Raw genomic sequence first — 16,971 nt, forward strand, 5'->3', positions numbered from 1 at the left:
AAAAAGCCATAAGTCATTCAGCTGTGGTATGAAACGCATTGAGTAATGAGAACATACACTCATCTGTAAGTATAATGATAACTGTGTGCTGTAAAGTCAATTCTGACTTACAGCAACCCTCTTCAGGGCTTCCTAGGTAGAGAGTACTCAGCAGTGGTTTACCATTTCCTGCTTTGGGGGGCATCTTGGGACCGTGGAGCTTGCCTAAGGCCACACAAGCTGGCTTTTCTGAGATACACTGAACTTCCAATTTCTGACTCTGCATTCAGATACCTAACTCGTTGAACTATCCAGCTAGCTCCCTGTAGCTACAGAAGTAACTAAACAATTAAGTTAAACAAAGTTAAAGTCCTTCCTACATTATCATCCTAACAAAACTTAGTTATGCCTTACTATTTGCAAAAAAAAAAGTTAATTTACCAGCAATTTGTTACCTGTAACCAGATACTTTCAAATTCTACTAATATAAATAAAGGATTTGCGACAAGCCTAGACACCGCACACATACCACACAGTGGAGTGAGGACCTCTCATATAATTGGCACAGAATATAGCAAAGTATCATCTAGGAATACATTTCCAGAATGAATTCTATTATTACCCCTCACCTGATGTTGGTCAAAATCTTTGATGCTAAAGCAGGTCTGCATCAAAGCCAAAATGCAGTAAGTAATGGCAAGACGTTGCAGGACACCTGGAATCCTTGCCCAGCTCCATGATACTGTGGGAATAAAGTTAAATGTTATCTTCAGAGGCTCAATTTAAATGGTGTCCCAAATCTTGAATTTAACTTCAGGGCTCCATCATAAAATGCATAAAGTAGAACTACTACATTTTAAAACTTGATCCTATGGAAACCATCTCTGTGGAGCATTCCTTAAATAAAGAACTGGTGACTTAGTCTAGTTTTTTTCCAGTGAAAGCCTGATTGGGCCCCTGACCTTAGAGGCTGAACAAAACGTGTACAAGGCCAGGTAAGTTTGTCAGTATTTTGCATGTCTTTCTAAGCAATTATTTTGTAGGGCTTTCTCTGGACCAAATGGGCCTGTATGCTTAAACAAGTGACTGCACTTCATCTATCTGGTTTTTTTAAAAAATAGTCCTCAAGAAGAGTTAAGATTACACCATGCGGGGATTCCACTGCACTTCTGAAAATTGCTCCCTGAAATTAGATACCACCTTTTCCGGCAAGAAAACAGCTTTGGAGGCCATTTTATGTGGGGCTCTGGGATGGAGTGAAGAGTAATCCCCTTTGCCAGGGTACTGCTGTACCAGTCCTGATCACCCTTCCTACAACTCCTGCTTAATCTCCCCTAAACCACTGCTTCACCACTTCCAGTTTTATCCAAAGTAACCAGCATTAAGTATTCTGGGACCGCAACTTGGAAATGTAATTTTGTGGACTACAATTCTCAGAATTAGGTAGCTAGTATGGCCAGTGGCCGCCATGGCTGAAAAATTCTGGGAGATGTAGTTGCAGAAAGTAACCTTCTGAAGCTTTGTCTTAGAAATGAAATAAAGCAACAGGAACCGGGGGTGCAATTACACATCAAAAATTACCGGATTTTGAATTAGGTTTAGCGTGTTTGAAATCAATTTTAAAAATTCCAACTACATGAGGCACAAGGAAGCACAGATGTTTTTGCCTGGGAAGCATGTTATTTTAGATCCCTTGTGAAACTGATTTATGTAGTTTGAATCATTTCAGCTTATGTGAATGCCTCTGTAAATTACATCTCTAGGTTTGTCAAATAATGGATGGTCATGGATTTTCAGGCTGCAGGGAAACCTTCCAGTTAGATCTTTTATATACATATATCTGTAACAGTGATCTAGCATAAAGCTTCCCAACCCTGGGTCCCCAGAAATTCTCAGACTAAAGCCCTCAACACTAGCTTGTGCTGGCCAAGATTTCTGGGAGTCTTAGTCGAGGAACATCCGGGGATCCAAGGTCAGGGACCATTGATCTAATGCTATCCGACTTGTAAATAAATAAATAAATAAATAAATAAATAAATAAATAAATAAATAAATAAATAAATAAATAAATAAATAAATGAGTGAATGAATGAATGAATGAATGAATGAATAAATAAATAAATAAATAAATAAATAAATAAATAAATAAATAAATAAATAAATAAATAAATAACACTGGTGGTGGCAGTAGCAATTGGCTATGATGGGCATAAGTGTTTGCCTGGATCAGAGCCTCTCTGCTCTTCTCACTTCTGGCGAGCAATCAAAGCTTGAGGCAATCAGAAGAACAGAACTATAGCTTAGTTTAAAAAAAAAATCAGAAAAGAGAGCCAGCAGAGAGAGAAAGGAAGGGAAAAATGCTCCCTCCTTCAAGCATAGAAACTGCTGATCTTGACAATTTCTCATTGCCACTCACTCACTGGTGTTCCTTCCCTCTCATCAGCCACAGCTGCTGGTTCAATTGCTCCCTATTCTTCTCCACACCTCTGTGTATCTCTCTCTCTCTCTCTCTCTCTCTCTCTCTCCATGTGCATGTGTTGGGCTACAGAGAACCCTTAAAGCATGATTTGTTTAATTTTTTTTCTAGTGGTAATGCTGATCTGGAGGTGTTGCACTTTGAAAGAAATAAAACAGATATTAAAAATAATGCCAGAACAGCAGGCGCCAGTGGCTGTGAGAGGCAGCCAGCATGAGGGCAGATAGATACAGGACGAAGTCTCACATGCAACAATTCTAAAAGCCATGTAGCCTCCTTGACCATTATTAAACCCATTTAAAAATGGATTAAAGGTTTCCCAAGAGGATGCACATGCCGACACAAAAAACAGATGACCATCACATGAATGTAAACCAACTTCAAAACCCCCGATTCATCTCCCAATTAATTTTCATAGTGTATCGACAATCTAAGGTGAGAAGTCTGGGAATGTGTGTATGAGGGCTTCAGGACCATCTTCAGACACAGAAAAGAATATAGGTTTAAAAGCTTGGCCTTGGCAATTAGTAGGCAGTGGGAATCTTCTGGGTTAACCTTAAATCCCAGAGCTGTGTGTCCTTCTGACCTTGCCTCACACTTTTTGCCAGCTTGATTTCAGATTTCAGCTCAAAGTTCCAGCTCTGGCCATAACAGCAGGCAACAGAGACGCCTTCTGAACTGCTTGCTTTTTATATCCAAGGACCTCTTCACCTCCCTGTCTCAAGGACCTCACCTCTCTGCGGACAAAAGTTGACTATCCTTGCAAGAGCTTTCTGGATAATTTCCAGTTGTTTTCAACTTCAGCTTCACCCCAACCTTTCCCTCAGGCTGTCTTTTAGATAGTCCTCTTCACACAGCCACCCAGCAGTTTTAAAATGCTTGCCTTGACAATACTGAATCTGAGGATTAATCAGCAGATTTTTCATACTTTTAAAGCTCTGGGCTCCGTCCAGCCTGCGCTGTCCACTTAAAGAAGAAGTATTCCCATCAGTCCATTACTGCCATTTATTCTTAATGTGCTGTGCTTTTGTTGTGCAAGCACAAAGGGACCTAGACAGAAAGGGCTTTTGAAGAGGTCTTGGCTTTTCCATTCACTTTTGTGGAGGAAGAACTTCATCATTCAGAATGAAAGAAAAATAAAACAGAGAGGAAACGTCATAAAACCATCACATTATGTTCCTTACTTCAAGCAGTAGGATATCTTGAAGGGAAGCCTTTCATTGATCCCTTTCCTTGTAAAGACGGAGGACTAGAGACGTCTACTGGGTTGGAAGTTCCTACTGTTTATATATTAGCATGTGAAGCGTTTATAGCTGCCTAGTGCTTCCTGCTGTTAGCAGGTCTTGGTGCCCCCAAAAGCTAAGTCATATTCAGGCATAAGTAGGAAAGCAGAAATCCATAGCCCAACCTCCTGGGACAGCAGGCTTTCTCAATGCTAGAGCATGATCCTCACACAAGTGACAGTGTCATCTTCTGAGTTTGAACTGTAAGATCCAATAAAGTCCCTCGTTCATCAGCACTCCCCGCCCCCAAAAGTAAGCTGGAGGAAGCACCTTGATCCTTTGTGCATAAGCACCATGTATCACATTTCAAATACGAGATATACAAAGCCCAGAATCCTATTGCTGGGTTACAACAACAGCAACATTCACGGCTTCAATGTGGGTTGGTTCTCTCTTTTCTCACTGGGAAGCTGAAGGTGTGAACGGACTTACCAAATCTGCGGATAGGTCATTAACCTTGAAATTCCTATGGATAAACAGACTAGACTGGGCAATGACCAAATAACCCTGAAAATGCATACTAATTAGGAAGAACACACTTGTCAGCTGATAGAGACTGGGGAGAAGGTAAAAACAAACTGAACTGCCATAGTAGCTGTCACACCATACATTAATAATTATAATAAATGACTAGAAATGTTGATACCCAAATGGCAAATGGCGCGGTCTACCGTCCACTCTATGCTGAGGCATGGCCATGAGACCCACCGAGAAAAGGGAAGGGCAGAATTTGGTGATCTCCAAAAGAAAGAGGAAGGTTCTTCTTTAAAAACCAGCAAAAAACCAAACATTTATCGCCATATTTTTTTTTTCTAACAGTCACCAATAGATTCAGTTCTAAGTTTTGGTACTCTGGGGCTAACTCCCAGTTTCCTGACCCAAATTACAACTCTAATAAATAAATACACTCCATGTTGCATGACTAGAAAGGGTATTCCTTAATCTCTGAAAATATCTGATTGTCACAGCAGGAGGTGTTTTTTTTACACTTTTGGCAGTTCACGAATCTGTAGCTTTTTTTGCTTTTTAATTTTATTTTTTTTATTTATTTATTTATTTTGCAGTTGATCTTCTGCACTTACACAGGGGCTGTGTCTGCTGATTTGACTTATGTCCTGTCTGAGTCGCATCTTTGGAACACTAACGGATTTCCCTTTGTAATGAGAGCCAAACTTCAATATAAAGGTTTGGCCCTAAATGCCTACATGTGATCTTGGCTGGGCTGCAAAAGGTATCATTCCCCTCTGCTCTCCTATTCTTCTGCTCCCCTATTAATTGTGCAAGTAGGCCACAGAATGTCAGAGAGTACTGTATCCATATAATTTGTATTGTATTAGCATATCATCTGGGTTCCTAGCTATGTAGATACTGTACGCCTGTCTTGCTGTACTTTCAAACACAAAAACATGAAATGAATGAAAGGATGGGGTGGGGGAGGGGAGCCACTGACCTTTGCATTAATGGGATGTGTATCAAAATTACAGAACTGCTAAAATGCTGAGGGAAAAAAATCCATTTTGATTCAGATAAATGGAAAAGTGTGGTATAATATTACCAATTCACCATCACATTACGAAAAATTGTTAGATTATATTGGGATTTGATTGGGTTAGTATTAGGTTTTTGGAACATATGATACATCGTAGAGGTCTTTCTCATTACTCTTGGGAGCCTGTGTAGCTGGCAGGCATATGCTGAAAATCTAAGCTGCAAATCCCAAATATATTGTATAGCTCCATTTAAGCGCATTTATTTAATAAATTATTTATCTTTATTACCTTCGTAACTCTAAAAAGTTACATCCGGTATGATTTGGATAACAATTATTAACCAGGCATTAAGAAATATATCTATAGGAAAATAGACTTTATATTTCTGTTTATTGCACATTACAATACCTATATGACACTTCTATTCATACAAGCTGTTCCAATTATTTCAGAGCTTTCATTTGCTGTCTCAGTACCTCCCGAGTAGCACAGGTTGAAAAGTTCCTTTGGGGTAGTAGAGTTAACCTGAATTCCCTAGCCAGTGTAGCTACCTGATGGCTAGGGATTATGGAATTTGTATTTCTAGAAAGTAACCTTTCACTTCTCTGTAACAGAAGAAGAAGAAGAAGAAGAAGAAGAAGAAGAAGAAGAAGAAGAAGAAGAAGAAGAAGAAGAAGAAGAAATATAATAGCGGGCAAATTTCTCTGAAAGACAGCTTGACCATCATGTCCAGTCTTCCTCTGCAGGATGTCATCAAGTGCTGTGTGTATTATAGGCTCAACATCCTCAACAACTGTGGGGCCCAACAGCTCTTTGCCCTGCCTAGCCTCAGTGCATGCTATAGAGCTGTAAAGTCCTTCACAATCCACAAGTTTTTCAAAGCAATTGAAATATTTATCTTTAAGCATGGAAATAAAGAAAGAAACATGTTCAGGAGTTTCTTGGCATGCAAATTGGTGTAGAATAGGTTCCCTAAAGGTGGGAGTTTTGAAACCTTGTGCACTAAAGGATAACCATTCTGGACATGAATTATTTTTGGATATGATCTAATAGTATTGGGAATTTCATTGTACTTGCCATTTCTTAAATCCTAAGAATAGTGATTGCCTTTTTATTTCCCTGATGTACTGTATTTTTTGAAGATAGCCAGGAGCTTTGGGTAGCTAGTTGCAAAGGTATATATTTGTTGGAATTTTATTTGCAACTTCACCTATTGTTTGTGGTCTGTTTGATGGAAAGACTTTTCTAGGCTGGGGTGATTATCTGTCCAGCACAGGCCAATTATTCCTTCTAGCCTTTGAATTCAAAGCAGGCCCCGCCTGTCTGCTAGGTGTTTTCCCTTCTCTTTCCTCATTTGGTGGAAGTGTTGTGTCTTTGTTGTTGATCTGTTTGATTGGTTGCTAAGTATCTGCAGTAAAGAAAGTGGCATATACAAGTCTGTAATTTCAAGCTATTGTAAGTAATTTTTTTCTTTCTCCCCTACAAATGTCTCAGAATTGATGATTGAGACTTTAAGTGCCAGTTAATGAGAAAGGGATGGACTGTGAGGAATGTGTAGCTATTGTAACAGAACCCAAAGTATGACGTCATTCCTGCATGTCAATCAGAGGATAGAGCAGGAGGGGCGGAGTCAGAATGACAGTTGGGACAGCTGGAAGAGACAGTTAGGAGTTGGAAGGAGATGGGGATAGAGAGAGTTAGGGACCAGAAGTTATTGAGAGAGTGCTAGGGTTTAGGAATAGCAAAAAGGGGTTAAGAAAGGAAATTGAAAAAGTAAAATATATTGAACAATCAGGAATGAACACCTTAGTATAACAAGAGAAATATTAACATGATCTGATATACTTTAACACCTGATTTAATACACATGAATATATGACACAGTTTTATTTGATTCTCCTTATGATTTTGTTCAATAATAAAAGAAAATTTATTTAAAACCCTTGCTTCCTAAAATTATATGACCCTTTGGGATGACAGCTCCTGTGTGTGGACCTGAATTGGTATTAGGATAATACCTGGTGGCAGCGGAAAAAGGACTATTTACCTTTGTAGAGCCCAGAGATATAAGGGGCACAAAGGGGGAACGCCACAGCTATCCTCTGTAGATCTCTGTACTTCTCTTGCATAGCAAAAGCTGAAGTGTATCAGAAATTCAAAACTCTGCAACAGCAATATTAACATTCTAATGCTGCACACGACTGGACCAGTTCAAAAGTTAGCTTCAGTGGAGACTGCCAACATGGTGGAAACTTCAGTGCAGCCACCATGAAAGAGCACATACATTTCAAGTGGCATATGCAAGTCAGTTTGTGCTAGTGTTTACGCTGTACGAATAGCTTTCAGAGCCCTTGATGTCAGAATCTGAAAGCCAGTGTCGATGTAAATGAAAGCCAGGCCATTATGGGAACCAAGGTTAAAAAAAAGCAGCTTTTCCAAGCTAAAGGAAAATGCATGCATCAGGTTACAAGCTTAATCTCTTGCACATCTAGTTAAATGAACTTTTGTAACACTGCTAGAGAAGACATGTGTGGGTACACTGTGGAGTCTCCAGTAGGCATAGAAAAGACCTTCAGTGGATTTGACCACCTCGCTTTCAATGAAAATAGTGCCTTCATACCTCCCAAGGTTCGCTACAAGATGAAACACACTTTGTCTCAAAAATTCACGCATTTGTGAGACTTGCATGCTATTTTCCAGAAAAGAAATACATAAAAACAATATGCATGTTTGAAAGTGTAAATGCCTAAGATGCACATAATTGGGGGGAAATGCACAAACTTGCTTTAGTCAATGGGGGAAAGTTGCATATGTTAGATGAAATGCACAAATAAATGTACACATTAGAAAACATTCGCAGAATTGCACATAAATTCAGTATGGGAACAAAAAAAAATAATATCTCACAGCCCAGCATAGAAAAAGGTCAAGGAAAGTTTTTGAGTGGGGTTCAGAGAAACTTAACAATTTCTAATTAATTTCCAAATCTCTAAAGACTACCAATTAGAAAACAATATATAGGGCATGAAAGAATGATGGTTTGTGTTAGTACTTCTACTTGTTCATTTGGGCAATATACTTTTCCAAAAAAGAGTGTGACTGGATGTCAGCCACTGAGCCATCAGCAGTGACAGAGTCACTCAACTATATTAACTGTTGGCTGATCAGCAATCCAAATGCTAATTTCAAGATGTGGGAGGAAGGAGCCTGCGTCAGAGACTAACTTGTTTTTTGCCTGTTTGTTTATGTACTAACCAATAAGAGGGTTTTGTTGTTTCCTGGGTTAAATAAGCTCCGCCCCTTGTAACTCCCCTTTTTACCATGAGATTTGAGAAACTCCATTTTTGTAATCCAGATCCTTCTTCACCTTGCAAGATGCTAGACCTCCAGGCAGGAGGTTTAGAGATCCTCCTAGCCACGCGGTTTAGAGATCCTCCTAGCCAGGTCTGCTAAGAAAAGAAACTTTTGCCTTTACCTTTTTCCCCTTCTGTATCAACCTGAAAACTACTGAGTGCCTATTCATGTGAGTTAAAAATACAAAACCCTTTTTACATTTAAAGATAACCTTCTGAGTGTTGTTTAATCAAAAGTGCTAGGCTTTGGTGATGGTGGATAAACAAGGGAACTTCCCTAGCCCGGTGGTCCTCAACCTTGGGCCTCCAGATGTTTTTGGACTTCAACTCCCAGAAATCCTGGCCAGCAGATGTGGTGGTGAAGGCTTCTGGGAGTTGTAGTCCAAGAACATCTGGAGGCCCAAGGTTGGGGACCACTGCCCTAGCCTACTTCTAGCTGAAGTTAGCTGGCCTTCCACTGTGCATTTTATTGGAACTTACACAAGTTTCCCAGAACTCTCAACATTAACAAGGTATTGCTGTTATGTGCTGCCAAGTCTCATCAGACATATGGTGACCATACTAGGATTTCAGGATATGTGGAATAAGAAGTGTTTTTATCAATGCCTCTCCACCACTCCCACCACAATAAGTTTCCTTGTCCAAAGAGAGATTTGAACCAGGGTCTCCTGAGTCCATAGTCAAACACTTGATCTGCTACATCACACTAGCTCTCTGGCTTTAATAGGGTAGGGGAGTAGAATTAATTGATAGAAAGCAACTGTCATAATCAGAACGATCCATGGCAACCAACACCTTAGTTGATAAATCTGTGCAAGTGTATATAAATACAGTGGTGCCCTGCTTGACGATTACCCCGCTTGACGCTGAAATTGCTTAACAATGCCTTTTTTGTGATCACTGTAGCGATCGCAAAACGATGATTCAATGGTTTTTTTTCATTTTACAATGATTGGTTCCCTGCTTTGGGAACCATTTTTTCGCTGGACGATGATTGAAAACAGCTGATCGGCGGGTCGCAAAATGGCTCCCTGCTGTGTTCAGGATGGATTCTTTGCAAGACAGGGAGAGCAAAATGCCTGCTGTATGGAGGATTTTCGCTGCACGAGCAGGTATTTCCCCCATTGGAACGCATTGAACCGGTTTTCAATGCATTCCAATGTTTTTTTCCCGCTTGACAACGATGTCGCTTAACAGCGATTTTAACGGAATGGATTATCGTTGTCAAGTGAGGCGCCACTGTATTAGTTGAGCTGTACAATCCTTTATAACAAACATGACTTTCAAGATGATGATCATTTTCAGGCACAGAGGTAAATTACAGGAGCAACCCCCATCTGTTTCAAGTACAAGGTGATGATAGATTCTTAAGGACAGAACCAAATGTTACAGAAGTCTCTCATACCTTCCTTTTCCTGGTAATTAATGTCTAACAATGCAAAACAAGTGATGTAATGTCACCAGACTGTGAATGATGCGGCTCCCATATGCAGCAGTATCTCCTAGTGCTACTCTATCGTCGTTCTTCTGTTGATAAGCTACAAATGGAATTGTCACTGACTCCACAATAAGTGGAGCAAGGCACTTTTTTCTATGTGTACTTCTTGTTATGCACTTCCACACCAGCAAGGGTGATGTACTTCCTGTAAGTAAAGCCATTTGATTCTCATTCAGTTGAGGTGAGAACCATTTCACAACCAACAAGTATTTTTTTAAAGCTTCTTGTACTTACAATAGCACTTATTCACTTGATTTTTATACTGCCCATCTAGCTACCCAGGCCACTCTTGGCAGTTACTATGTGACATCAAGTTGCTTCCATGACCTCCAAAAGGTCCTCTCATTAACAGCCGTGTTCAGGTCTTATAAACTAGAGGCCATGGCTTCTTTGTTGAGTCAATGTACCTCATGATCGTTCTTCTTCTTTTCCTTCTGCTTTCACCTCTTCACAGCATTATTGTCTTTTCTAGCAAGTCATCTCTTCTGATAATACTCACAAAACACAACAACCTCAGTTTAGTTATCATCTCTGTGACAGAGTGTTCAGGGTTGATTTGATTTACAGCTCACTTATTTGTCTTTCTCTTGGCTCATGGTATCAGTAAAGCTCTTCTCCAACACCTTATTTCAAATGAATCAAATTTTTTATCTGTCACTTTTCTTCACTGTTCAGCTTTCACTTCTGTACACAGTAACTGAGAATATCATACAGTACAGATAGTCTCCAAGGACACATCCCTTTACTTGAGGATCTTTTCTCCATGGCTGCCCTTCCAAGTCTTAGTCTTCTTCTGACTTCTTGGCTGCAGTCTCCATATGGATTGCTGATTGGACTAAAGTGTAGAATATCTTTCACAATACTGATTTCTTCATGTTAAGTATGAAACGTATTTCTTCTGTAGTCATGATTTTGCCTTCTTGGTATACAACTGTAATCTGACTTTTGCACTTTCTTCTTTAATCTTCCTCGGAAGTCATTTCAAGTCATTGCTATTTTCTGCTAGTCAACTGGTGTCATCTGGCTATCTTTAAGAACTGATTGTCTTCCACCAATTTTCCCACCTTCTTCATCAGAATCTAACCCACTACCGAAATGTTCTAAATGTATAAATGTAATTAAAAATTCCCAGCATTATCATTTTTTGAAAAATCAAAGACAGGTATAATGCTAACATCTAATGTTATAGTATTACCTTTTGCAGTATCGTGCTACAAAACCATAATAACATGCTGCTGATTTTTTAAAAAGATTTTTAAAAGAACCATATCATAATAACCATTTTAGGAACATGACTAGAAATGATTTTGTTTTAAGTTAATATTACATCATTATGGTATTATACAAACTAATTTTCTTTCCCTGAGAAAAAAATATTGCCAGAAAAGTATAAAGTATTTTAGCATTAATTAATATAACAGTTTAAAAAGGTACCAAAATAACCTCAATATGTCACTGCAAGCATGAAAAGTGTATTTTAAAAAACAACACAGAAGACTATAACCCAGAGAACCTATGCTACTATTCCATTCTTCTGAAGAAAAGTTAGATTTCCTGCAGGCTAAACAGAGGCATGAGAACCACTCAAAAGTAATTAATTACTGGTAAGAATGAAAAATGAAACTTGTGGTTAGGCAGATGTACTGTAGTTGAAAGTACGACTGTGCTGAACTGCACAATGAATGGGGCAACAGTTAAGAACAGAATGCACTTAAAGCATGTCAGCATTTGAAGGCCAATATTGCAGTGCTTCATGACTTCTCAGCATTTGGAACTGGCTACCCTGCAATGCTGAAGTATGGATTTTTTTTTTTTAAAAAATCACAAACATATCCAATCTAAGTGCCAAGTTTTTAGTTTCCTCTCATTTCTCTTCCTTCCCTTGGGCTCCATAAAAAAGAACTGTCTTTGGTTTCTGCTCGAAAATGGATGCTGCATGTAACAGCCAAAAAAGAGAAGAAAGCATTTTGATAGATAAACGGCCTATACATGTACATGCAAGGGGGGGGGGGGGAGAGAGAGAGAGAGAGTAAAGCCACTATGACTGCTGTTGCCTTCTCCAAATATCCCCAGTGCTTACAGGATTTGCCATTGGGGGCCGCAGAAATGAGACACCTCCAGTCTGGTAATTGTTGTTTCTAAAAGTCTCCAGATCTGATTATTACCACTAAAAGTACCTCCCTGTTTTGCCAAACGAAATTAGCAAGCCATTTTTGCTGGGAGCAGAAAAGTGCTAACAGACGGATGTTATGATGTAGCCAGACCCAGCTGTTGGGGTTTTAATGGGCAATCACTAGTTGTTCTGCTGGAAATGCAAAGTTGAAATCTAAAACATTGCATGTTTGGCAAAACAAACAAGAGGCTTGGCTATGGTTTCCAACATAGAAAATTCTACTCCAAATTAAGTTTAAAAAAAAAAAATCAGCAGGACCTCCCTTAAAAACATACACACCCAAAATAAGGCCACAGGTACTCCACTGCATTATTCTGTAAGCCTGAATTACCTGTTGACAATTCACGGGCAATAACAGCCTTATGCAGAGGTAAGTGTCCACATACCTCCCCCAATAACCCTATACACCTAGCAACATTCCAGACCTTCACACACTGAGAACAGATGCCTATATACCCCATGCCAGGGTCCCTAAGACTAGGAACTCTGATAAGGCAGGTATCTCTGTGACTGAGCTGAACAGAAAAACATGATGTCTTGCATTAAAAGACTAACAGATGGTCTGGGGTTTCCCATGGTTTGGAGAAGTGTAGCCCATCATCATGTAGTGTGCTTACTGTGTCAAGGCAAACTTAAGACACTGCATCCCTGTCAAACATCTCTAGAACAAATCTTCTATTCTCTCAGTAGCTTTCTGTTTTCTTCAGGCCTCGAGAAATGTAAACTCATGAGGTGCTGGCTCCTCCAAAATCTCCAACTAAGGACCTGGACACTCTCAGCAAATTAGGACTTGAGCAAAAATAGCCAGGCTGTGACAATATCTTTAAGAGAAATTAGCAGGGCTTAAAGCAGAAAAGACAGAAATGTAGTAGGTGGGTTATCACAGACTGGAGTGAGTTCATCTATGATCATCCTTCATCTCCCATAATCCTATGCTGGGTAGGTCTGATACAAGTAGTGGTCAAGGTACATCAAAGTACATTTGAAGGGCTCTTGATGATGTCCCAGCATACATACTGATTTGCTGCAAAGCTGTTGCACCAGTAAAAGATTGGGGTCCATCTTAGAAGGGGAGGGGGAGGAGAACCTGGCTACCTGAAACACTTCTCTGGCCCCTTGGACAGTTGTTTCAGCAGATTCCACTAGGAATGACAGTGTCTTGACTTGGGCTGGATTTTCACATGAAGCCTCCTTGAAAGGTTGTTGCAATATGTCTAATGCTTTTTCTTTTTCTTAACTAATCCTACGGCCCTACCTGGATGAGCGGAGTCTCATGACAGTTACACACGCACTGGTAACATCTCACATAGATTACTGCAATGCGCTCTACATGGGGCTGCCTTCGAAGATGGTCCGGCGACTGCAACTGGTCCAGAATTGAGCTGCGTGGCTGGTGAGTGGTGGGGCCACTAGGGAGCTCATCAAGCCGATTCTGTTTAAGTTACATTAGTTACCAGTTGCTGCCCGGGCCCATTTCAAAGTGCTTGTTTTGACATATAAAGCCCTAAATGGCTTGGGCCCTGGATACCTGAAGGACCACCTCCTTCCATATGAACCTACCCGGCAATTAAGATCTAGCCATGGGGCCCTTTTGAAAGAGCCGTCCCTCAAGGAGATAAGAAGGATGGCTTGCAGAAAAAGGGCCTTTTCAGCAGCTGCCCCCAGACTATGGAATGCCCTCCCGACTGAGATTCGTCTGGCACTGATGACATTTCGGAGCCAGGTCAAAACCTTCCTGTTCCAGAAGGCTTTTAATTGAAATAATATTAGCTGTGGGTCCAATGGCAATTTTTATATATATTTTAATTGTATTTTAATTGTTCTGAATTTTTATTGTATTTTAAATGTTGTAAGCCGCCCAGAGACCTTTGGGTAGTGTGGGCGGCATAATAAATAAATTAAATAAATAAATAAATAAATAAATAATCCACTCATTAAAATAGTCAGCTTCATTGAAAGAGTCTGCTCCAGTTGCCTCTCAGAGGTGGGGGCAACACCCTGAATTGCTGATTAGGGTGGGAAGACCAACAAACAGAAGGGAGGGCGCAGGTAAAAAGCACTAAATGATTCCTCTGCCTATTTGCAGAATTCTAGGAGGGCCCCACATGATACCAACATAACCTTTCTGTGTTTTCCCAGTAACTCAACTATCTTTTTTTCTTACTACCAAAAGTCTGTTAAAGAGAGAGAGGCAGAACAGCTCCACAACGCCTTGTGGCCAGCAGCACTAAGCTACCGTGTTCGAAAGTACCCAATGTTTCTCTGACACATGAAAAAGTAAAATTGCCACAGAGTAATCTAGTGAGAGGATAGAAAGCAACAGGGTGAGTGACAGTGGCCACAGATTCTTGAACCAAGGCAGACGTTTCAAACAGCCTGTTTCAATCTGGGCTGCTGTGCTATTCTAACAGGATTGATTTCCAAAGCAGATATTGTTGTTCTGCACAGCAGTCTAACCTTCTGTGCAGTTTTACTAGGTCTATTTTCCATGTTGTGGTTGGGTGGGGAAAGGAAGTATCAGTAGCCAGATGCTCTGAATCTAAGCATAAGCTCAGAGAAGGGAAAATAAGAGGCTGCCTAGGCACTGGAATGCACATCTGAGGGTGGATGTCTGTCAGCACGGCATTACCCTCAATAGGCCGCACATTCTGATCCATATTCCCATCCACAGCTAGTACAGACAGGCAACATAAATGTGCCAGTAAGTTTACATAACTGTTTTTCAGACAGATGGACCCAAATTGCATGTCCAAAAGTTACTCAGACTAGCAAGGATATATGAGATGTTTCTCTAGGCTTTTTGTGGATGGATGCAACTGCAGGGAGACAAAGTAGAAAATGCCACAGAAATTAGCCAACAGAGTTACACAGCCCCAATTTCAACTAAGACTAGGCCCAAAATGAAGGCTAATGTAGCATAGGTAGGCCTATTGATTGCCGAAACCATGCACTTCTGTCTAAGCTTAAGTTGTGTAGAATTTAAAAAGTGTAGTTGTGCTTGACTTAAAAGCATACATGATTGGTATATTTAAAATATATTTGCTTTCTTTTGAACTTAACAGCAGACTTGTATTCTAACGGTAATTATTGCACCATCACCACCCCAGGGCTATGTGCACATGCAGTTTTCCGCTGGAGCTGGAGAGGAAGGAGTTAAACACCACCACCCCCATATATACTGTAGTTCCAGTTAAAACTGGGGGAACTGTAACTAATGTAGAAATTCTTTAAAGCCTAGGTTTGTTTACTAACCATGTTATTTCCAAAAGCAGAGTTGGGTATTACCTTCACTGGGTCTCCAAAATATAAACAAGAAGGGAAATGTTCAAATTGTTCAGAACTTTCATGAGGCAGGGCAATACAAAGTTTGTGATGGAAGGATAGGAAAAGTTCAAAATAATCCTGGCCAGATGCTAAGACCAGGGGACTTGTCACTAATTAAGTCCCAGTACAGAGTCTTCAGGTTTGAGACTTTCCACCATTTTTGAACTTTCTTCCCTCTCACCCATCCAAAGTTTTACAATGCCCAGCCTGAGTAAGAGTTATGAAGGATGCAAAAGCTCATATTTTAAATGATACATTGGTGGGCCAATAAACGTATAACCCAACTGTGCCTTTTGTTCTTATTGTTGTATTGTTTAACTTGGGTCTGTGACTATATAATAATAAGTGATGAACGATCTAGTGAAGTTAGATCGTTCCCAACCTACAACCCCTACAAAACCCTTCTCTATTCTATTCTGTTCTACTCTATTCTATTCTATGTGATCAGGTTAGAAAAACAGAACACAGCATTTATTTATAAAACTCCATTGATTGGCATATGATAAAATACTATTTATTCCTCAGAGCAAGGAAGGAGTGATGCTGTTCATGGTGAAGCAACAGTAATAAAGCACTAACAATAGAAAATAGGTAGTACTTACATGGACCATCTGCAGCACCATAGTTAAGGAAGCAAAACCCTATCAGTAGCAAGATCAGTGTCCTCCAAGTCAATTTACGCAAGAGTTGGATGGGCCTCACTCCCCTTTTCATCATTGCATGGAAAGCCAGTGCTACAGATGTGCCCAGGATGAAAACAAACCTATAACATCAAAGAGAGTAATCAAAACCTGGCTTAAATTGTATACTCATTATTATTTTTTTACATTCTGTTTCAATTCCATGGAAGAATGCATGCAATAAAAAGCTCACTACTCTAAGGAAACCAGTTATTTCAAAACATCTAAATAAACTCCCTTTAGCAAAGGTAAACATGAATGGATTCAGCTGAAGACATCAGCTCAAGAGAATTGTTCAACTCCTAATCCTAAAATGGCTGCTCCTGAAGTATATTTAATACAAAGAGAGAGAGAGAGATTGCTTACCTTTACGGCAAAAGCCCCTACTGCTAACAAGGGAAGCTGACGTTGAGTTTTTAAAATGTTGGTAGACAATCCAATAATACATGAAATGGCAAGAGAAGGTTCAAGCTCTCTGTGTTGGTCCCTTGTCTTTATGGAAAGGACTTTGGATTGGATCCTGGGACTGAAAGCTGTGGCAACTTCCTAGAAGCCTTGCCCATTAGTCATTCTTGGCTATGCCAGATTCAGCATGCACTAACCTCACATGCATCGCCTGGAGACCACATATTAAAACTATTAACATCATGAAGAAGAAATAGCAAAAATATACTGAGTGATCTGCTTAGGTCTCCCAGTCATATACAGAACAGAA

At 40.0% G+C, this 16,971-nt stretch overlaps 1 protein-coding gene across 1 annotated transcript in view; it reads right to left on the minus strand.

Moving 5' to 3' along the window:
- The window catches only part of LOC110083669 (heparan-alpha-glucosaminide N-acetyltransferase), a 114,526-nt gene that overhangs the window by 79,659 nt on the left and 17,896 nt on the right, over nucleotides 1–16,971 (minus strand). The window contains exons 6-7 of the mRNA XM_020802279.3: nucleotides 16,179–16,339; nucleotides 609–721 (exon numbers count right to left, since the gene is read on the minus strand). Of these exons, the coding sequence (XP_020657938.3) occupies nucleotides 609–721; nucleotides 16,179–16,339 (274 nt within the window). The remainder of the gene's footprint in view (nucleotides 1–608; nucleotides 722–16,178; nucleotides 16,340–16,971) is intronic.

The sequence above is a fragment of the Pogona vitticeps genome, chromosome 3 (genome assembly GCF_051106095.1).
Source record: "Pogona vitticeps strain Pit_001003342236 chromosome 3, PviZW2.1, whole genome shotgun sequence".
NCBI lineage: Eukaryota > Metazoa > Chordata > Lepidosauria > Squamata > Agamidae > Pogona > Pogona vitticeps.